This window comes from Trachurus trachurus, assembly GCF_905171665.1.
Source record: "Trachurus trachurus genome assembly, chromosome: 14".
Lineage (NCBI taxonomy): Eukaryota > Metazoa > Chordata > Actinopteri > Carangiformes > Carangidae > Trachurus > Trachurus trachurus.
In genome coordinates this window covers 28,617,151-28,640,384 of record NC_139903.1, presented here as the reverse complement: position 1 = coordinate 28,640,384, position 23,234 = coordinate 28,617,151, and the positions used below count along the sequence as shown (strand labels likewise).

The following is a 23,234-nucleotide window of genomic DNA, read 5'->3' as shown; positions in this document are numbered from 1 at the left end:
TTTATGCTTGTTGTCCGGCCTGCATCCTTTCATCTGGACCATCCAGATACATTCTGGACTCATGTTCACTTGCAATAATCATGGAAACCCACAAACATGTTTCAGTTTTGCTGTAATTGATAAATGAAATAAGGTATTAATGCATAACTCTCTACTATCAAAATAAATATGACAAAGTTAATCACAAATTGAAAATGTCCAAAAATAACAATTAAATAATAAACAATGCATTAATCATCATCCACGGAACATATATTCAAAGCAGCAGGAATGTTACACCATTGGGGTCACTATCAGCTTTCCAGCTACAATTTGCAGCCAATGGGTGGTAGTTATTTAACACCTCTGGGCTGAGAAGTAGGACACTTTCTAGTTTGATTATGTAGATTTTTGAGAGGCAGATGGAGGGGATTCATGATGGGCTAGTAATTATACCCTCCTCCCTGTAAGTTATTGTTAACTTTGTTTGACTGCTGCAAGCACAGTTCATGACCCCACCCGCTACAGTAAACTCACCTTCCTCACTTACCTGAACACAGGATGAGCCGTGCATTACTGACAGGTTGGGGACAATTACAAACTAATGTCCAATAACAGGCACACAAAATCAAAATAATATTAAACAAAATGTAGACTCACATTTATCAAGCAAACATTGTTGCTTGAACAGAGCACAACCTTGCTTGGAGTTCACATACACTGTAAAAATGAAAACTTAAAATTTTCAACCTCTATACGATTTATAAACATGTTGTCAGTAGCCTTTCATACAAATTATGAACATAAATCAAGATGTGTTTTTATTCTTCATTAGACATGGAACAATATTCAGATTTTCTCCTCTTAATGTTTTTCATGAAGTTTTGTTATGGTAACAGTGTAATAAAAAGAGCAGTGCATTTTGTGAAAATGAAGTGTCTTTTTATTACTGTGAAACACATTTCTAACATGGCTGCGGAAAAACAGCCCAAACTACAGCATGAAGTTGAGTAGTGGTGACGCTCTTCCTCTGTAGTGTTCAGCTCTGACTGGATTTTTATCAAAATTCAAATTAAATTAAATTTGATCAAAAAGTAAATGAAAAATACTGACCAGAGCTGGAATAATGAGTCAATTTATCATTTTCTTCATCAAAAAACAAAAACAAGAGGATTTAATTCATTTCTGTATTTGATAATAATTGCCTTTGGCTAATAATAATTATAATCTGTGTTTTTTTTTATTATCTGATGATTCAAATCAAATAATTGTGGACATAATCAGTGGATCAGTTGATAATGGAAACAGCCTCTAAAAGAAATTATTCTTCAACATCAGTTCCTCACTTCTATCTACTTTGAAGACTGACGATACTCTCAGGACACAAAGCCAAATGTGTTTGGGTTTGCAGACCTCATTCTGCTCTAATGAGGAATTCATTTAAACAACCAGTGTGGGTTATGGATACAATGCAGACACCCAAATTTCAATGTAATTAACAAATTACAATACATCTCTGTTCATGTCAGTTCAAATACATAAAATTATAAAGACATTAAATTACACCATTGATAAATAAATAGATAAGACTTCAGAGGTGAATGAATCACGTTCAAACAGTAACACTAAATGGCAGATACTAGGTACTTTTTCATTCCACATCTTATTAGAAATTCATTGTGTCATCTATACATTGAAATATTTCTGATCTGATCATTTCTGATCATTGCCATAATTAATATTCACAGTGAGATCAGCTTCAGCAGGTGCAGTATATCACATAAACGCATCACATTTGATCAATTTCTGACATCTTATCTCCCAGACTGCAGACTGTAACCACTTCCCATCAACAGTTTGACTTTTTTTTTTTTTTTTTTTTTTTTTAAAGCTATAAGAAACAACTGGAGGTAGCCAGAACAACAGTGTTTTAGTGTTGACTTATGTAGGTCTAGGTTCTATATTAATACTGTGAAAGTATCCAAAACCTCAGTCCACAGAGAAACGCACACAGCCTGTATTCAGAAACTGAGCCTTTAAACCAGCCGTCGGGACTTTTGTAACTTTGTTTTACCTAAAACCTGCTCTATTTTTTTATTGGATCACTCAGAAAATAATCAGCCAATTAAAAGAGTGACTCAGACGCTCCTCTCCTCTGATTGGCTCCCCAACCTGTTGTTACAACAGCTCCAGAGAGAAGCCGGAGAGAGGAGATGAATAAGTACATTGAAACGGTTTTTGGTTCTTAAAGGGATAGTTCAACATTTTGGCAAATTGGCCCATTGCCGTAATCGCTATAGTCATAGCAGTAGGTTCGTTACCTTTAATTGTCAGTGCAAGCTATTTTTAGAACCACCAAGCGGAGCGGCGAGCTACTCAGAGCTACGCTACGGAGGCTAATGGGATTTCTTGGTTTCCCTCATCAAATTCATCAAATACACAATCCAACAACTCCAAAATGCTGTTGTGGACAAGTTGTGACCTGCACATTCACCACGCTATGAGATAATAATGGAACGTTACAAGACAGAGTTGTTTTAGAGGTAAATTCATGCAAAACCGCTGATGCGTGTTCAGGGACAGTTTTTCAGCAAGCAGACTTTGTATTTACCTCAACGTAACGTTCCATTATTATCTCATATCGTGGTGAATGTGCAGGTCACAACTTGTCCACGAAAGCGTTTTGGAGTTTTGGGATTTTGTATTTGATGAGTTTGATGAGGGAAACCAAGAAATCCCATTAGCCTCCGCAGCTCTGAGCAGCTCGCGTCTCTGCTCCGCCGTTCTAAAAATAGCTTGCACCGACACTTAAAGGTAACGAACCTATAGCGATTATGTACAATGGGCCAGTTTGCCAAAATGTTGAACTATCCCTTTAAAACCACAAGTACACTTTGTAATGGATCAACACTCCAAACGTTGCTCATATCTGTGTGATGCCGTCGTTGCTTTTTTTAATCCGGTGCATATTCTCATTTGTCCAGGTCATAGTATTTCAAAGGAGGTTAAATCGAAAGCAACTGGACTTAGTTATTTGTCTAGGAAGACGTTTCACCTCTCATCCAAGAGGCTTCATCAGTTCATGTACGCAGCTGACCAGGCTGGGACTGGTCCAACTATCTGGTGTGGAGACTCACTATTTAACCTCTTGTGTGGGCGTTTCACAAGGGTGATGATGTCACTGGTTCCCTTTTGTGCTCCAAGTGCCAACGACAGTCGTTGGAGTGACAGTCGTTGGTGGGAAGTTGGTTTCGACTTCGTTAGTGCCCTATTGTTTTCTAACGACAGTCGTTGGAGTCACTTGCCACTTGTTTTTAATGTAGTTACTTGGAGAAAGTCTGTTGTGTAGATCCAGCCTCTGTCAGCACAAGGAGACACAAGATGAAAGGAGCTGCCAGGTGAAGCGAAGCCACTGTGAAGGGAAACCCAGCGACTCCGCAGACACGCTGTCTATGAAGTCACAGGATGTCTCTCCTTTATCCAAAAACAGTCTCAGTAGGTTTAGTTCACTGAAGTGAAAGTCATCAGTTCTGTCAAAATCAACGTCTTGAATTTATCCTGGAGTGGAACTGATGTAGTGTGTGTGTAGTGTACATATTGATATGAACCATGGCAGCAGTTGTCGAGCGGTGACAGGTCTTTTCAGTGGGTAACTGCGACAGTAGCGTCCAGGTCGACATCCTGGTGATGTGTGTGTGTGTGTGTTAATTAACTGTGACCGTGCGCACTCTTAGAAGCCTTTTATATGGCAATAGGCCTCCAAGCTGGCGAAGAGGATGTAGAGAAACCAGAGTCCAAAGAAAAGCATGGAGGTGAGGATTTTGGTGATCCGCGGGCCTCCCAGCTCGCCGCCTACCGACGGCCTCCGGCGTAGCATCAACACTCCCATGCTGAGGAAGGCAAAAATGCAGAAGAGTGTGACGGAGAAGGCCAGCGAGCCGGGGTCCACGCGGAACACCTTGCCTTTCACCTCCCAGTACACGGCAGCCACCGACCAGGCCACGCCGATGCCCAGGAATACATTCACCGCGTTGCTGCCAGTCACGTTTCCCACACAGGCATCAGCGTACTGGTCCTGAGTAGCAGCCACTTTGCTAGCAAAGGTATCTGGGAAATAAATGAAAGTTAGTGAAACTCCAGTGTAGGGCTGTTCGATTTTGCCCAAAAATAAAATCTCGATTTTCTTCTCTGAAAAATCGATTTCCAATTACGATTACGATTTTTTTGTTAAATGACAAACTATTTTGTGTGCTGTTTGTGTCTTTTTAAATGGACCTAATGGACCGTGAGAGCTGTAACTGTGTAGTGGAAAAGGGCCGTTGGTCTTTTTGGCAACGAAATCCTCACTGGTCTTAGCAAAATGCCGACATGCTTGTTTACAGTGTGTGGGGAGAACAGTGGGAGAGTGTGATGGGAGGAAGGAGGCAGCAGTCATTACGATAATTCAGCGCAGCCCAGATTCATGAATGTAGGGGGCTTACCGTAATTACCCTAGTTAGAGTAAAAAATTGATTTTTACGATTTCAAAAAATCGATTTATACGTTTCCAAATAATCGCGATTATGATTTTAAATCGATTAATCGAACAGCCCTACTCCAGTTATGGAGTTGTTTCCTTTCATTCATCAAGTAAATATTTGATCAATTCGAGGGCATGATTTCTTGATTTCACGCTCAGATTTTGTAATATTGTCATGAAAATGTACACACTGCACTGTTGAATAAAGATATCCATACTGCCCTACAAAGGCAAATTGCAGTAGCCTATCTGTAAAAATACCAAACTGAGAAAAACAGCTTTTTGTGTTTTTCATTGTCAGGTTTAAGCATCAATTATGAATAACAACCAAGTCTATAATTGATTAGATAAAGGTGGACTGACCTAAATGTATTTTGCAGTTTGTCTTTCTGACCAATTTTGACCGTTTTATGGCTGATGCTGCACTTTGGCTTGGTACAGTATTAGCTACAGATACGACACTTTGCCTTGGTTTTACTCCAATGGAATCATAGAGTCAATTCTAGAATGTAGGGAGTACAGTTACAGTTACAGTTACTCTTTGCAGATACTGAACTTTGCCTTGGTTTCACGGTGCTTTTTTGGATGGACAGCAAAATAAAAAGCCCAATAACTAAGCCACACTTTTGATTGGTCGAAAAAAAAAGAAAAAATGCAGATACTGCACTTTGCCTTTGTAGGGCAGCATAATATTATATTATATATTATTTAAAAAATCTAAATTCAAGATAACTTGAAACCCACTCACCAGGAAGTGAAGTCCCAAGTGCGACAAAAACGACTGCAGTGACAGCATCTCTCAGGCCGACCGTGCAGCCGAAGTGGGAGGCCAGGTCTCCGATAACGGCTGTCAAGAGACCGATGAGGGAGATTGACACTACGAAGCAGGCCCAGCCGTTCCAGTACTCAGTAGGCGGGATAAAGGCAAACAAAATCTTCCAAAAAATGCACAATATGTGCATGAAATAGTCGAAGCAGTTCGGCATTCGTGGCTCCTCTTCATCACCTGGTTAACGAAGGCAGAGTGAAGAGAAATAAAACAAAGCAACAAAAGGCATCAGTTACAGATGATTCAATCACATTTTTTCATGATAGTTAGTTACGTCATGATTAAGATGCAAATATCTCAATCTTTTCTGTGAGTCAGACTTTGAGATCAGGTGACTGGCAGGTCAAGGTGTTCACCATGTGGAGAACTTCTATTCTTAATGAATAACATACCTGGAGAAGGTCGTACCATAAAGTATAAACAATATTTTTTAGATAAGATAAGATAAGGTCAGATCAGATAAGATCAGATCAGATCAGGTAATACTTAATTCGTCCCACAGTGGGGAAATTTACAAGGTTGCAGTAGACAATAGCAAAGAAATGTATAGCACAGATAATAAATAGCAATAGCAGCAAAAAAAAGATGAATTGATGAATAAGAACAGCTCTTGTTGCTCAGTCATATAAAGTGAATAATCATTGAGAGGATTCTGCTTGTTATGGCAGCATTATGGGATTTTTTTAAAATACAAAAAAACACTATTATTCACTTTTCTAGCAATGAGTAGAGGAGATCATCACCACTCTTGTGTCTGTGCAGTTAATACAAAGCTCAATGAAACCAGCATGTCCAACTATAGCTTGTCAGTTTTACACTTTTCTCTTTAAATGCTGAGCTTAGTTTATTAGACACTGGAAATAAAAGGGATTTGCGTATTTTCAGCGCTTCCTTTAAACCAGCAAACCACATTTCTTGTTAATGCAAGGCTAACTCACTTTGCGGCAATTTGTAAGAAATACTTTCCTGCAATGCAATGCTGTTAAACCCGTATTTATATTTGGTGTCAGACATGTTCAGCTGGTTCAACCTGACATGAACAAAACCAAACACACAACAGAGACCGCACACCCATTCTTTAGAGTCACTGATGAATGCAGCAGAGTGAGTGACAGTTTACAGCCCAGACACCACATGAATGTCATGAACAAAACATGCCATGTTAATGTTTTTTTTTTTGATGGGTTAAATATTTTAAATTAATTACAAAACCTAACACTAATTCATAGTTTTTATAAGTTGTGTGAGTACTTCATTATAGAAATACTAGAATATTCTTTTTAATGGCAACACATTGTATTATTCCACATCTACTGAACCATACCGACTGACTGACTGACTGACTGACTGACTGACTGACTGACTGACTGTAGAACCTGCAGAGTGAACAGATTGCAGCATGAACCTCAAAGGATAAAGAAAGAGCCATAAAATACCACTGAAACAGTCAACAAATTGCTGTTTCTCTTAGTTTAGTAATGTTAAAGCAGAAGTAAGCGATATTTTTGTGTTAATATAGGCTAAGTCTTAAATAGTTATATCTTCCGACAGCAATCACTTACATAGAGTGTTTGGTCTGAAACACGGGTCTGTCAGTCACTCTGCTCTGCTCTGAGCCGAGGAGAAAACTTTTCTTGTATCCTACAATTTTTATCCAATGAGGAGAGAGAACGGCATGAAGGGCTGTGTGTGCAGCCAAGGGACGCGCCTGAATGTGGTGACGTAGGGACGAGGACCAATAGATCCATGACGAGGGCGGGGGCTGCTAACTCCGTCGGCTGACAAGACGTTATGGTGCGTTCAGGGCAGCCCGTAATTCGTGTTTTTCCGACCTGTGAAGTCGTACCAGTTCGATCTGGTGCGAGTTCACGGGACGGAAGTTACGAGTGGCCGTTATAGTGACTTTCACAGCCAACAGGTCGGAGAAACGCGAGTTGCGGGTTGCCTGGAACGCTACAAAGTCGTAAGTTGTGACTTGAAGCTGTAACTTACGGTTTCAAAAGCCTGCCTGGAACGCAGCATTAGCCAAAACGACCGGATCGCTTACTTCTGCTTTAAACATTAATATTTAAAACTAAATGAATCTCTCCTTATTTGCAATCTTTCAAACACAGACCTCAGATCAGATCATTGTCTCATCTTCATCTAACAGCATCATCAGAACACTGACAAGCTCTAACACGACTGACAGTGGAGGAATAAGTTTGCTTAACAGAAATTAAAAAGGAAAACATTCAACACTGGCTTAGAAAGTACCAGACTGACTGGTGATGAGAAATATTTCCTAATAGGTACAAGGACACATATTTCTTGTTTTGTTTTTGGTTGTTCTCCCCCCCTCCTTTTCTTTTTTGTCTCTTTTTTTTCTCTTTATTCTTTTCTTTTCATATTCTACTTTATTTGAATTTTGCTTATTCACTTAGCTCAGACCACTACATGATGATGTATGCTTAGTTGAGCATTGTTAGCATTGTTGATATGTAAATTCAGAAAATAAAATAATATCTGATTATTAAAAAAAAAGGAAAACATTTGTCTTTTAAAGCAGAAGTAAGCGGAATGTTTATGTTAATATAAGTCTTAAATAGTTATATCTTCCGACAGCAATCACTTACATAGAGTGTTTGGTCTGAAACACGGGTCTGTCAGTCACTCTGCTCTGCTGTAAGCCGAGGAGAAAACTTTCCTTGTATCATACAACCTTTATCCACTGAGGAGAGAGAACGGCATAAAGGGGCGGTCCTCTCTGTGTGTGCAGCCAAGGGATGCGCCTGAATGTGGTGACGTAGGGCGGGGGACTGCTAACTCCATCGGCTGACAGGAAGTTAGCCAAAACCACCGGATCGCTTACTTCTGCTTTAAGTGTAGTAGAATAAAAGCCAGAATTTTCTAAAAAAAAAACAAAAAAAAACCAGTCCTAATGTACTTTTACTGAGTATCTCATTTAAAATATCCACTGACCTGCGCTGACGGTGACGGCATCAATGAACTGCTCTCTCCATGAGTGAGTGCCAATCACTACAGCCAGGTTTGTGTCCTTCAGGAGTTTGTCCACGGTGCTCTGAGGACACATGAGACAGGTCAGTGAGGAGACAGAGACAATCACAGCTCATATGGATGAACACATTTACAGGCACATCTCAGTAAAGTAGAATATGATGGAGGTCAGCAGTCTTCATGATAGTGGGGCTCAGGAAACCGTTGTAGGTGTTTGGAGTTAATCAGCTGATTAGAGTGTGAACTTTTTCACTAGATTTAGATTTTTGGATTTAATAAATTTGGGGTTTTCATTAAATGTAATCCTTAACCATTACAATTAAAAGGCATAAAGACATGAAACATTTTGGTCTGTGTGTAATGAATTGAACAACTGAAATAAACAAACTTTTCCATCATATTCTAATTGATGCACCTGTATATCACATCACACTCACAAGGATTACTATGGACTAGTGGATGCAGAGTCGAGATACATTCCAGATACATAAATAGATACATAAAAGATGATAATTGAGTGAGTTTGGGTGATGTACAGTCTTAGAATTTGCATTATACTCAAAAACATACACTGGCACACACACATATCACCTCAGTAAATCTCTATCTAAAACATGAGAATAGGTGAAGTGAGCGTGTGACACTGACACGACATGCAGGCAGTGAGCGTACCTGGTCCAGTACTCCATTGGGAGTCTGAGGTGTGAGAGGGCAGCATGTGGTTAATGGATTAAAACAACTTAACTACTGAATGTTACCTCTACTATTTACTAACAAACCCGTGAATACATGAACACTTGTCTGCTCCTTGTATTCTGTGTTGTATTTGTGCATTAACATTCACACACCTTGAACTCACAGGCCTCCTCTATGACCACCTCCAGCCTGCTGTGCTCTCCTAGGATGGGTTTACCCATCTCAGAGATCCTCCTGGCCTCCTCCTCCTCGGGGGTGGGGTTTCCTGTCAGGACAGCACATAGATATTTAATCATCATGTTTATGGATACAAAGCATAACTTCCAGATGTTGACCCTGGAGGATAAACCTGCAGCTTAGTGCCTGCCGCAGTCTGAGAGACTCACAGCAAGATCCCCAACATTAGAGTTCTGTATGATGTGAAATATATAAAATATTTATATAGATATTAAACAGTCATTTATATAATCCAATGGACTGTATCAGTATATCAGCATCAGTATTGACAGATGTACAGTGGCATGAAAAAGTTTGGGCACACCAGGGTGTTGCTTTCCATTTTTTTCATTTTAACATTGTTGAAAACAAAACAAAAAAGAACTGATATTGCTTCAAATATTGAAAAGGAATTCTGGTAACACTTTATAATAAGTACACACTATAAATACAGTTAGTGTTTATCAATGATGAGTAAAACATTTTTAACTGTGCTTATAAACTGCATACTAATGAGTATTCATGTGTTATAAATGATGAATTCAGTATTTAATGCTTAACTAATGCTTAATAGTGTGTAGTTATGGAATGCTTTCTGTTTAACATCATGCCCTTTGAAGAAAAAAACATCTTCCACTTGTTTTAACTGTTCAGATTAACAGAAGTTTTGACCAGGGTGCCCAGAGTTTTTCATGCCACTGTATTTAATATGTGATATTGGGTTCATCTTGGTAACAATATGTTTATGTTCATGCCAATAAAGACATTTGAACTCAATTGAATCTTCCATTTTATGGTTTCCAACTGATCATTAATAAAAGATTGTTCTGTGTTCAGCCTGTCCTTAAACTTTTTTTTTTTTTTACTGTTAACAGTGAGACAGCCACTGTAGGGCTTTTTACATTTGAATCATATGAGATTCTAAATGTAAACATGCAGAGCAAACGAAGGAGTGGCAGAGGAAATTAGTGGTCCAACAGAACAAACACAACTGACACAGATGCGGTTGTTAGAGTGCAGCTCTGATTATAGACGAGACTTGCAGAGTTATCATGTGAGAGATGGGAGGAAACAAGGGGGTGATGGAAGGTGGAAATAATAATGGAACGTTACGAGACAGTCCGTTATTATCAATATAGCATGGAGAATGTGCAATGTCCACCAGAGCGTTTTGGAGTTGTTGGATTGTGTATTTGATGAGTTTGATGAGGGAAACCAAGAAATCCCATTAGCCTCCGTAGCGTAGCTCTGAGCAGCTCGCCGCTCTGCTCCGCCGATCTAAAAATAGCTTGCACTGACAAATAAATGTAACAAACCTACTGCTATGGCTATAGGAATTATGGCAATGGGCCAATTTGCCAAATGTTTAACTATCCCTTTAAACTGGATTTGTGACCCTTTGTTACAAGATGTGAGAGCGTTTACTTCTCCCAAGAAAATGTGGTGCAAAGAGCCATGGATTGGACTCCTGGGTTGCCATGGGCCAATTTATACCTTCATCAGTGATTCCCAAAGTGTGGGCTGTGAATGTATCGCTGCGAGGAGTCATTTAGATCACGCACTTAAAAAGTGTTGAAATGAGCTATGAAATACAATGTATAGACACATGCACCATCTCTCGTACATAAACATTTGAAGCCGGTACAGATGCATTGGAGACACAGGATTACTGATGTACACAACATACAAACACACACACTTCACCTCAGCCCAGAGTACAGGCTCAAACCTAAAACACACAGATGCACACACTGCAATGAACATTTCAAAGGTGCTGTGTGTAGCATCCATAATGTCACGTGCTTCCTGTTCAAACAGGTTGGGGGGGGGGGTCAGTCAGATGGTCATGCAGTAACAAGCTCCGCCCCCAACCAGCACAATCAAAGAATAAAGATCTGATAGAAACTTAATAATGCTACACATTGCACCTTTAACAGTCAGACGTTACCTTGGTTTAGCAGCAATGCTGTGGACAAAACAGACAACTGTTCAGTACCACACAGCAACACATGGGGCAGCTCCATGATACTAAAGTCATACTGTTCTACAGTGAAACAGAGACAGCAGTGAGGTGAATGACAGCGTGGGATCTTGGGTTACTGGCTGTGACGCAGGCGCCCGGCCTCAACCCACCTGCGCCGCCGCTGTTATTGTTTTGACATTTGATCTCGGTCGTTGCCGTGGCCTTACTACTTTACTGTGTACCTTATTATGTTCATGTCAATGAGGATTTACTATTTTTATTTGACTCCCGTCTCACGCTGCACAGCTTTACTGTCATTCAGACAACACAGGGGAAAATGTCACGCTCACCTGAGATTCCTCGCTTCAGCCATTTGGGATCCTCCAGCACGATGAAGAAGTTTTCCTGCTTCTCGTACTCTTCCACATTGATGATCTTCACCTGTAGTGTCTGACTGCAGATATGCAAACACAAACACACACAATACACACAATTAGTTTTGTTTAACAAGGTAAGTATTGTTCTGTTTGATAGGTGGTAAGGTGCATAAAAACAAAAGACCTTCACACCTTAAAGGTTCAGTGTGTAATAATTGGCAAGGTTTATTTGCAAAATCTGAATCTACTACGCATGAATATATTTGTATAAGTGTATAATCGCTAGAAAATAAGATTTGTTCGGTTTTCTTGCTAATGTGTTCAAATGACTGAACCCAGTCATATGCGGCACTTCAGTGGGTCAGCGGCGGACTGCACACACTCCAAAGTAATGCTGCGTTCTAGAAAACTCGGAAATCTGGATTTTCCAACCTCCTAGTTGAAACATGCATTGGAACGCCACCAGTTTACTTAGTATACAGTTATGTTGTTGCGATGTATCATGCAGATAAGAAAGATTTTTAAAAAATAAGACCTTTGAGAACGAAATTTAAGACTTGTAAACTAAATGTAAGACCTTTTCAAGGCCTTAATTTATGGTTATCAAATTTAAGACTTTTTCAAGTTTTTAAGACCCCGTGGGTACCCTGGTTTTGGAGTTGTTGGATTGTGTATTTGATGAGGGAAACCAAGAAATCCCATTAGCCTCTGTAGCGTTAGCTCTAAACAGCTCGCGGCTCTGCTCCGCTGTTCTAAAAATAGCTTGCACCGACGATTAAAGGTAACGAACCTTCTCCTAAAACTATAGGGCTTATGGCAATGGGCCAATTTGCCCAAATGTTTAACTATCCCTTTAAACTGGATTTGTGACCCTTTGTTATCCGTCCCAGTGTTCATCAACTGTCTGCTTCTTGTGTCAGGAGAGTGGAGAAAAAAATGTGAGGCAAAGGGCCATGGGTTGGACTCAAACCTGGGTTGCCATGGGTCAATTTATCCCTTCATCAGTGATTCCCAAAGTGTGGGCCGTGAATGTATCGCTGCGAGGAGTCATTTAGATCACGTACTTAAAATCGCTATAAAATAAAATTAATTTGGTTTTCGTTGCCTTATAATTCTTCTTTTATATACATATAGCAAGGCTCATGCTTTAGAGAGTGTCGCCATCTTGTGCCGCCATGTTGGTACGGCAGCTCAAACAGAAAATCCAGCCAATCAGAGAGCATGTTTTGCGAATTTCACGTTCATAAATAACCCAATGAAGGAGAAGGTTGAAGGAAAGAAGGAGGAGGAGGAAAAAGCAGACATCCCAGTCGTGGTAAACAAGTTTTTTGTCCTCGGAGGCCACCGTCACTTTGCCGATGGGAGGGGCTAGTGCGAGCGAGCGAGTAGAATCTGAACACTGGTTGATAACGGTTTTCCTCCCATTTTACACACTGGACCTTTAAATATTTCCTCTACCTTCTAAATCACATCGCAAATTGGAGTGACTTAAATAATTCATCACTACGGAGCTGTGAATAATTCAGGCCTAAACATAGTGTGCTCCTGCTCCTCAGCTTGCCAAAGAAACAGTGCAAAAATAATGACTTGCAACTTAGTGTGTGATTAATTCCTGGAAGATATGAATGACTTGCTATAGAGAAGAGAAACACTTTGTCATGATCACTGTGGAAAAAAAGGAATTAAATATAAAACTAACCACACCCACACATACATACATACACTTCCTCATTAACCACGATCTACACGTTGTTGTCTTCTTGTTCTTCTTCGTCAGACATAACAGTTGTCCATGTTACATAACAGGGTCTCTCACTAAGTGTACCATTAGTCCATGGGCAAACACAGCTTATATAACCTGAAACTTTAATGTGAAAAGGATCTGTCAGCTTACATGGGGCGCCTGGAGGATCCCACACCTGATCGGGGGCTAGATTGTGTTTGGGTGTCAAGTCGTTAGCTAATTCAGTCTAAAAGGACCTCATCCACCTAAAGTGGGTGACTGCTATCCCATAGTAATCTCTCATTCACGTTCACGTGGCCTTTTCCTAAAAACACTCATGAATATAAAAGCGGTGGGGGTGCTGGGTTTCAGAAGGCAGTCTCTTTAAGAATGCAATGTTGGAGCTGGCAAATAAGTTTCTAATCCATTAGATGTTGGCCCAAACATAAAGATGCAGCTGTATTTTGTTTTGTTACTGTTCACATTATACTGCAATATAATAACTGCTGTTAGTTTTTTTTTTATTCTTTTGAACTTCCAAACCAAACTCTAGTGTCCTGCTATAGTGATCCTTTTACCCTTTATGTACAGATTTTTGTACAGTTTTTTTTACCCAAACCCATCCAAACACAGTGACTCTGCAACTCCTCTTTATCTATTCATATTGTGCAATATATATCACCACTCCAGTACCTACGAATGCAACATTTTGTACTTTCAGCACTTTAACTTTTTAAATTTTCAACCTACCTCCTTTTTGTTTTATGTTGTATATTTTTTTATGATCAGGCATGATTGTATGTGTGTATAAATACCACTGTGTTGGGCACTAGCAATTTCATTGAATTTTAAATACAGTGATAGTAACGGCATCTTATCTTATTTTATCTTATCCAAATATGAACCTCTGGTGTGGTTTTGTGTTAAGTCTTGAGTTATGGGTAAACCGTGTTTTTGATTGACCTTCTAATTAGCTGGTCATTGAGTCCAAGGGAACATTTGTATAAAAGTTGAATGGATTCCTAAGGTAAGTCTGGATGAGTTGTATTCACAGCAGGGCCAAAATCATGTTTTCTGAGGTCACTGACCTTGACCTTTGAGCTTTTACTCCCAATCAACCGCTATTATCGTCCGTCAACACATCTACGTTGGTTTGTTTGTTATTTCCATTAGCGACAGCTAATGAATGCTTAACTCATCCTTTTTTTTTAACTTTTCTTTTTTTTTGCTCGTGTGTGCCACCTGTTTAATGCTCCACTTACCGGCGGAAAACATCTGCCAGTATCGCCATCTCGGCTACGTAGCAGAGTATGTAAATCAACATACGGGATGTTGATTTACATACTCTGCTACGTAGCCGAGATGGCGATCATTGAGGGTGTGATCTTTCAACTTTTGGACCGTTTTGAGTGCGCCATCCGGGTTCTTACAGTACACTGCATTTTGACATACCTACATACTCAAAATAGTTAGTTTAAGTATGGAAGTATTCGAACTGAGACACAGCACTAGTGAATGTTTGAGCCAAATTTGACAAAGTTCCATGGAATGATGTGTGCATGGCTATCCACCTTTTTCCGAACGTCAAAAACGTAAGCTTGTTTTGCCGGTTTTGCTCTTCCTGTGGAATTTTATGTTTACGTTTCCATGGTTTCGGTAGTCTTGGTAAATGAATGAATTTCTTTTTTTTCTCTCTTTACAATGAAAATCTGTGAAACGCATGGATCATCACACCAGCTTTTAACAGTGGATATCATATCACACAAATTGACATCCGTGTTAAAAGCCAGCGTTAATAGATCCATGCGTTTACCGCAACTATGACAACGACTGAAAACCATGGAAACGTAAACGGTCCGGTTTTGACCATAGATGACATTCAGAAACTTGTGGATAGGTAGACCATTTTAAAGTTTATATCTACAGTGAAACCCGGGGTTTGGATCAGAACGGACTGAAAGCAGCAGAAACACAGAGTCTACACTGCCTCCTTCCTGGAAAAGAGACTAACCGACTACTGTCACTGTCTCACCTGGTCTGTTCATTGGTGAACTCCAGCTCCCCTCTGGTCTCCTCGTAGTCCACCCCGGCCTTGGCACTGCCATCTTCTGTATGGTATGGCACAGCGACGGTGCCTCTGGAGCCCGAGTTCCTCACCACGGTCACCGTCAAAATGCCCGTGCTCTCGCTCACCCGCAGCACCCGCTGGCCGAAGGTGAAGATGCCGGCGTGGTCGTCGTCCAGGATGGTGATGGTGGCGACCAACGGTTCCACTAATCGGCCCTTGGGTGGATTTCCCGCCCCCTCGGCGCCGCCTTCTTCTACTCTCACTTTCTGGAGACGCACAAAGAAATGCTCGTCCTCCTCAAAGACGTCGTCATCCAAGATACCGACCTAGAGGGAGAAGCAGAAACTGTTTGAATGGACACTACGGAGAGTCAGGATGTAAAATATAACAGCAGATGATCACCATTCATTTCCTCTTTACTTGCTCACCTTGATCTCCTTGCGGGTCTCCCCTGGCTTAAACACCAGGGATCCCTCAGTGAATTCATAGTCTGCCCCGGCGTTGGCAGAGCCGTTTTCTGTACAGTAGTCTACATAGAAAGTGTTCTGACCCGTGCCTCCATCCAGGATCACCCAGAGGCTCAGAGAGCCACAGTTCTCAGTGCACTGGTACTGGGCGCTTTCAAAACAAATGTGTGAGCACGTGGCCTTGTCGGCCTCGTCGCCCGGCGGACGGCGCGTGTGCTCAGCGGCGTGTTTCCTTAATATGTTACCGGCGCCGATCAACATGCGCGTCGCCTGGACGCGGTAGAAGGCTCGGCTCTTCTTCTGGTGGACCAGGGCAGAGTAGTTGGCCATCTCGATCAGCTGGTCCAGGTCCTTGTCCGGATGTTTTTCCTTCAGATCTTTAAGGATGCGGACCACCTGTCCAAGGCAGAAGACTGATGGTTAAGTTACACACCGCGTCCATAAGAGATGTAGATGCAGAGCAGTTTCAGTTCACATTAGAATTTGAACAAACCAGTTTATAATGACAAAAGTAGTCTACTGGCATTGGACTAAACTAACATCAAGACGTTCTGCACTCCCACCATTCAAGGACTGAATCCTACCAGCCTTGGGAAAGCTGATCCATTAAGTAACTTAAAATCATAAAAACATAGAACCAGCAGTGCTCCTGTCAGGGTAGAACATGTTTCTCTGCGGTTTTGTCCTTTCCTCAGAATACAGAGGTTCTCCTTCCTCTTTATAAAAAAACAATTTAGTGAAACCAAAAAAAACAAGAATCTTTTTTTTTTCTAATTACGTCACCCAAACAAAACATAAAGGAGCTTTAGTCTAAGTTGTTAGCATATTCTTACCTGTCTAGAAGAAACATTCAAACTACATTCTTACAAACATCATTACTTTCATTTCTAGCGCTTCTTTTCTCCACCTGAAGCTAACATGCTAAGTCAGAATACTTTATTAATCCCAAAAGGGCAATTCATTTCTCCAGTCAGCCCATTCATAAATAGTAGATATAATAAAAAAAGACAACAACAATAAATACATCAATCTACAATCAAGCATCCTAACAGCATTGTCATCCAAACAACAACATCAGCACCAACCAATGACAGACAGTAAAAAGCGAGATGCCAGAACCGAGATCAGTGGGTTATGCTTGTTATGCATTTTGTGCATTTAAAGGGATATTTTAACATTTTGGCAAATTTGCCTATTGCTGGTGCAAGCTGGTTTTTGATTGGCGGGGGAGTAGCCTACATGAGCTGCATAGACCAGCACGGTATTTCCAGGTTTCCCTCATCAAACTAAATACACAATCCAACAACTCCAAAATGCTCTCGTGGACAAGTTGTGACCTGCACATAATACATAACATATAATTATGTAACATCACGACACATGAAGCAAATACTCAGAATCACTTGCGCTTTTGATATCACTCCACCCAGCAGCCGTGTCTGGAATGTAGTTCCGGCTACGCATTTGCCTCGAAAACGACTCTGTCTCGTAACGTTCCATTATTATCTCATAGCGTAGTGAATGTGCAGGTCACAACTTTCCTACGAGAGTGTTTTGGAGTTGTTGGATTGTATATTTGATGAGTTTGATGAGGGAAAGCCGGAAATACCATATGCCTCCGTAGCGTAGCTCTGAGCAGTTCGTATCTCTGCCCCGCCAATCGAAAAACAGCTTGCACCGACAATTAAAGGTATTGAACCTACTGCTATGGCTATAGGGATTATGGCAATGGGTGAATTTGCCAAAATGTTGAAATATCCCTTTAACGGCTGAAGTAATAAAAAAGTTTGCATAAAGATGTTGTTTTTTCTGAATTTGCTGTGAAGCACGTGATCGGTTTGGCGCACTATTCTATTGGCCCTCTGGATATACGTAGCAATAGCAATAGCCAAACTTGCAAATAACCCCTTAAACCAATATCCCATATCCCATATGACTCAGTCTTGTATCGTGTGCAGCAGCATTCCACACGTCTTACCTCGTCTTTGTTCTGGTCCAGGTCGTTTCCTGTCTGCACAGACACGGTGACACTGGAGGAGTTTCCGGGGCTGTCCGACAGCTTTCCATCCATGATCACGTCGATGCCTTTGGGCGCGAGGTCCCCTTCGATCTCCACCACGATGCCGTGCCTCTTGTCGGCACGGTAACGTTTGTGCATGTACTTGTAGAAGAGCAGGCGACGGTCAGCGATCCAAGCCAAGATCACACACACGGGGAAGTACAGCAGCGTCACTATGGCTTCCCACACCTGCTGACACAGGCAAGTGTGAGCATCCCATCATTTACACATGTGACTGATTAGAAAAATATATTATACAGTCGGCACAAACGCACCTCTACGACCCCGGGTGAGATGACAGCCAGTATGAGGTAGAGCCAAACGTAGGCAAAAATACTCCAGAAAGCCGTGATGAAAAACACACGCAGGTGTTTGATCTTGCGCGACTCTCCATTAGGGATCACCCACACACACAGACCGAGGATCACAAACATGTTGAACGCAGCACTGCCCACGATGGTGCCGGGGCCCAGCTCCCCCGCATTAAAGTTGTGCCCACACACCTGTCAGAGTGAAACATTACAGGAACAAAGACAGAACAACCATTACAAAGAAGAAATCAAAGATTTTATTCACCCTGGTTTTAACTTTACACTATTATATATTTCATTTATTCACTAGTAAAAGTATCTGGTGACCAGTGCTGGGGAAGCTGCTTTGCAAGTGTAGCTTAAATGAGTTTGAACCAACTAAATGTCTACCCCTGGAGAAATGTATTTTGTAAAAAAGTAGCTTTAGCAACTACTTCTACTAATTATACTCACTGAACTCAGTGTTAAATAAATCTACATGTGGTGTAAATGAAACAAAATATAATAGCCTACAAAAAATTCACATGCCAGCAGAAATATGCCTCTCAACTCAGTTTAATTTTTTTTAAAGAAAAAATGCTGACATTGTTGGTCAACATACTGTAGGTCCACCACCATAGACATGTTGGGTAATATAAAGAGAAAATTAAATCCTACCCCAATACCCACTGGTAAATCAGAAATGTAAATCAGTCGACAAAAAACGTAATAAAAAATACCAAGAGGTCGACATATTCTAGATCGCTGTGTCTTGAACAACAATGTTTAAAACCATGACAGGAACGCCAGGACCAGCCAATCAGAGGCAGTGGCTTGGCATGTCATGACATGATGCATGCCTTTTTTCAAAGAGAATTCTGGAACAATTTATATAGTTCTTTTTTTAATATAGAAAATATTTCATGTTATTGGCCAAAATTGTAGTTTGTAAATTGAGTAGTTAAACTACAAAAAGTAGTTGAAATACGCAGCACAAAATATGAATGAAGTTTAAAGCAACATTGCGGAGTTTCAGCTCAGTGCTTCCACCATCTGGTGGGAAAAACGAAACTTGACGAAAACTAAACTTATCAGCCAGCGCATCCAGCGTTTATTCCCATTAATAAAGGACAGTATTTCAAACATGTTTGCAAGGAGACTGTGTGGCGGGTGGTCAGGGGAGGGGGGAGGGGGGGGGGATGCGGCGGCGGCGACGACGACCGGAGGGGAACCGTAAGTTTCGCCTTTACCCTCCACGTCTCTCCCTCGACGCAGAGGGGAGGGGGGGCGGTGATTCGTACCCGTGCAGGGAAGTTACAGGCTGCGGCGGCAGCACCATTCATCCTATTAACCATTTTTCTACCATTGCAGTGAGTCTGGAAACATTATTTTAAGGCCGAAAAACTCCGCAATGTTACTACCAGCAAGTTACAGCAAATCGTAGTTAAGCTATGTAGTTCAACAAGGTTAAAGCAGAAGTAAGCGATCCGGTCGTTTTGACTAACTTCTTGTCAGCCAATGGAGTTAGCGGTCCCCGCCCTCGTCATGGATCTATTGGTCCTCGTCCCTACGTCACCACATTCACGCGCATCCCTTGGCTGCACACATAGAGAGGACTGCCCCTTTATGCCGTTCTCTCTCCTCATTGGATAAAGGTTGTAGGATACAAGGAAAGTTTTCTCCTCGGCTTACAGCAGAGCAGAGTGACCCGTGTTTCAGACCAAACACTCTATATAAGTGATTGCTGTCGGAAGATAGAACTATTTAAGACTTATATTAACACAAACATTCTGCTTACTTCTGCTTTAATATAAGTCTTAAATAGTTATATCTTCCGACAGCAATCACTTATATAGAGTGTTTGGCCTGAAACACGGGTCTGTCAGTCACTCTGCTCTGCTGTAAGCCGAGGAGAAAACTTTCCTTGTATCCTACAACCTTTATCCAATGAGGAGAGAGAACGGCATAAAGGGGCGGTCCTCTCTGTGTGTGCAGCCAAGGGGACAGTTGCATAGACTGAGGACGATGCGCGTGAATGTGGTGACGTAGGGACGGGGGCGGGGGCGGGGACTGCTAACTCCATCCGCTGACAGGAAGTTAGCCAAAACGACCGGATCGCTTATTTCTGCTTTAAGTCTCCCCAACACTGCACATGTTTGAAGAACTTTTCAATAGAACACCACATTCAAATTTAAAGGAAGCTGTGTGTCGCGTGACGGTTGATGTACCTCGATCACAGAGAGCAGGATCTCAGGTGCAGAGGAGCCCAGGGCCATGAGAGTCAGATTGGACACAGTCTCGTTCCATATTCTCACTGTCGTTACAGTAGTTTCACCGTTGGGTGTAGTGATGGTCACCTCCTTCTCCTGCACAGATAAACATTTGGGACAGAGGTCAACACAACACAACCAGAACTAAGTGATGCTGTAACCTGGAAACCAGATTTAATAACAGTAATTAGATGGTTATGAGTCTAGAGAGTAAAAATGACAGTATCTGAATTTTTGTGTAACAGGATTATATGTCACCCAATTTCTGTTTTGTATTTTGACATTTTGGCCTTGTTAACTCCTGTTGATTCATGTCTATTAGGAGTCACCAGTGCTGTATTTGTGTGGTTAGTTCAGCAGTTTTATGCAGTTTCATCATGAACATGGAAGTTTCCATATTTCAGAGATCAGAGATGGTTTCTCATGTGGCTGCTGCTCTCTCTCCTTCTTTAAAGGTGCCCAAGTGGAAACTAGGGACCTTATTTCTAACCACTGCACACATACACAAAATGAAGCTTGAATTCCTCTCTTCTGCTAAACTTCCCCTGACACCAAAATATTCACGAGTGAGAGTTGGCATACAGGCTACACTCTCCCGTCAAGTTTAATTTTATAAATCTTAGAAATTAGCAATGTAGATGGTGAGGTGGTGAAATCAGCCAGAAAATGTAAAGACATTAAATTTGTGTTCTCATACATATAATGAACACATACACATACATATTTAATTAATGGTGCACATAACAGCATGTGTGAATTAAATTTTCATAACTTTTTGTAAAATCACAGCAGCGAATACAACTGTGCTACATTAATGAATAAATTACGTTCAGCAACTTAATTCCCTATTTCAAATGTTATCTCCATATGTGGGAGGGGCTTCCCCTGATCAACCAGCCTGATGATTGTAGGACATATTAGCCCATTCTAGCAACAGGCTGTTATCATCAGGAGTTACTGGACAGGTAGGCTACAGTTTATGTTTGAAAGGAGTTTTTATAATTTTTTACAATTCAGTTGAATTCTGTCCTGTCCTTCCTGAGGCTGATAGCTGGTGTTTGCTGTTTTGTATGGGAATATTATAATGACTGGTCACTATATCATGTTCCCTCTCTTTACATACGAACAGTTTACACCAATGACTGCACAGAATGATTTTTTCAGGAGTTTTAACACTAACATTTTCAATTTTTTTGATATTTTGAGGTCAAATATAATTTTGGCAAATTCTATTTTATTTATTTTATTTTATTTGACTGAATAAATGTGTGATTTAATGTGGCAAATTATACATTTTAATATATATATATTTGTTCTGATATACAAACTTCAATACTATATAAATACAATAGTAGCTATACTTTTATTTTAAAAAGAACTCTTTGAAACTGTGATGCTTTCAAGCTATTGAGATATTTGTTGAGTAATACCTGGGAGGTGATGACTTCTATGGATGCCATGAAGCGGTCAGCGATGATAGACACACCCAGGAATAAGTACATGAGACCCATGAAGTAGAGGATGGCCCTCCCCGCCTGCTCCCCCAGTGGAGGGTTGAGTGGCAGCCACACCGGCAGCAGGATACCAGGTCTACACACCACAGCGTCCGCACACTTTCCAGTGGCCGTGGAGTTGCCGGTGGTCTGAGGCGGCTCGGGGCCGGACGCCCGCTCCACCAGCTGTGGCCTGAAGGAGGTGCAGGGGGGGGCCAGGAGCAGCAGGGAGAGGAGGAGCAGGGGGAGCAGGGAGAGCTGGAGAGGGAGGGATCCCATCATGTCCCAGAGTCAGGAGGGGCACGGTGGTCACTGGGGGAGCAGCTGGGGCAAAAGACTCTCCTATAGACACAGAGGCACATCAAATCGGTAAGTTTTGTGTCCCCAAGAAGTAATCAGTCATAAAATTACGATAACAACAAATGAATATGTAATTTAAAAAATATAACATTACCATGTCTTCTCTCCTTACTATAACATCAAATTAAAGGGATAGTAGCATTTTTTTTTAAAGTGGGGTTGTATGATCTACAAATAGCCCCTAAGTACTTTAATTGCAGTAGAAGACTCTCTGCACTCCTCCCGTTAGCAACGCCAGCCCATAGCCCTGCCCAGAGATTTACAACATACAGTGTTGTGAACAGACCCAAAGAAACGGCCTATTTTCGCGGCCTAAAAGAGGTTTTACCTGAAAAAAAATACACAGTTCCATTGTTCTATAATATAATTTTTGTCCAGCCCCTCAAAGTGCAGGAAAAACACAGTTTTCACATCCCTGGGCGGGAGGGATACGTGAGTTGGAGGTCCAAATAAAAACTGTGTTTTTAGACAGACTGAACAGGACTCTGTTACAGTAAAAGTATATTGTACACTGCACATCTGTGGTCGAACTATAAAAAGTGGCATACAGTCATACAGTGATGCTCTAAGAATATTGTTAAAAAGGCCCAGATGGATCATTGCCAGTTAAATGTTTGTGACTGCTAAGTAAACACTCTTCAAACTGTTTTGAGAAAGTTTATGTGTCGACTAAATTACTCTGAAAATCAAATTGTTTTGGTGCTGGTGAACTTTGCGGACAGTGACGCACACTGGAATTTGGAAACACGGGTACAAGTGCATTTTAAAAATAGGTTGTTCAATCTATCTATCTATCTATCTATCTATCTATCTATCTATCTATCTATCTATCTATCTATCTATCTATCTATCTATCTATCTATCTATCTATCTATCTATCTATCTATCTATCTATCTATCTATCTATCTATCTATCTATCTATCTATC

General features: G+C 41.0%; 1 protein-coding gene across 1 annotated transcript; it reads right to left on the bottom strand.

Annotated features, from left to right (window-relative positions):
• Window positions 1–3,709: 3,709 nt before the first annotated feature.
• Window positions 3,710–22,225, bottom strand: slc8a2a (solute carrier family 8 member 2a; the record flags this gene model as incomplete). Its single annotated transcript, XM_083986233.1, has 12 exons — window positions 3,710–4,086; window positions 5,247–5,504; window positions 8,289–8,388; window positions 9,173–9,285; window positions 11,185–11,202; window positions 11,550–11,653; window positions 15,332–15,693; window positions 15,796–16,230; window positions 17,813–18,082; window positions 18,169–18,396; window positions 20,412–20,549; window positions 21,884–22,225. 12 exons carry the CDS (start codon window positions 22,223–22,225, stop codon window positions 3,710–3,712), a joined length of 2,745 nt encoding a protein of 914 aa, XP_083842359.1.
• Between the last annotated feature and the right edge of the window lie 1,009 nt (window positions 22,226–23,234).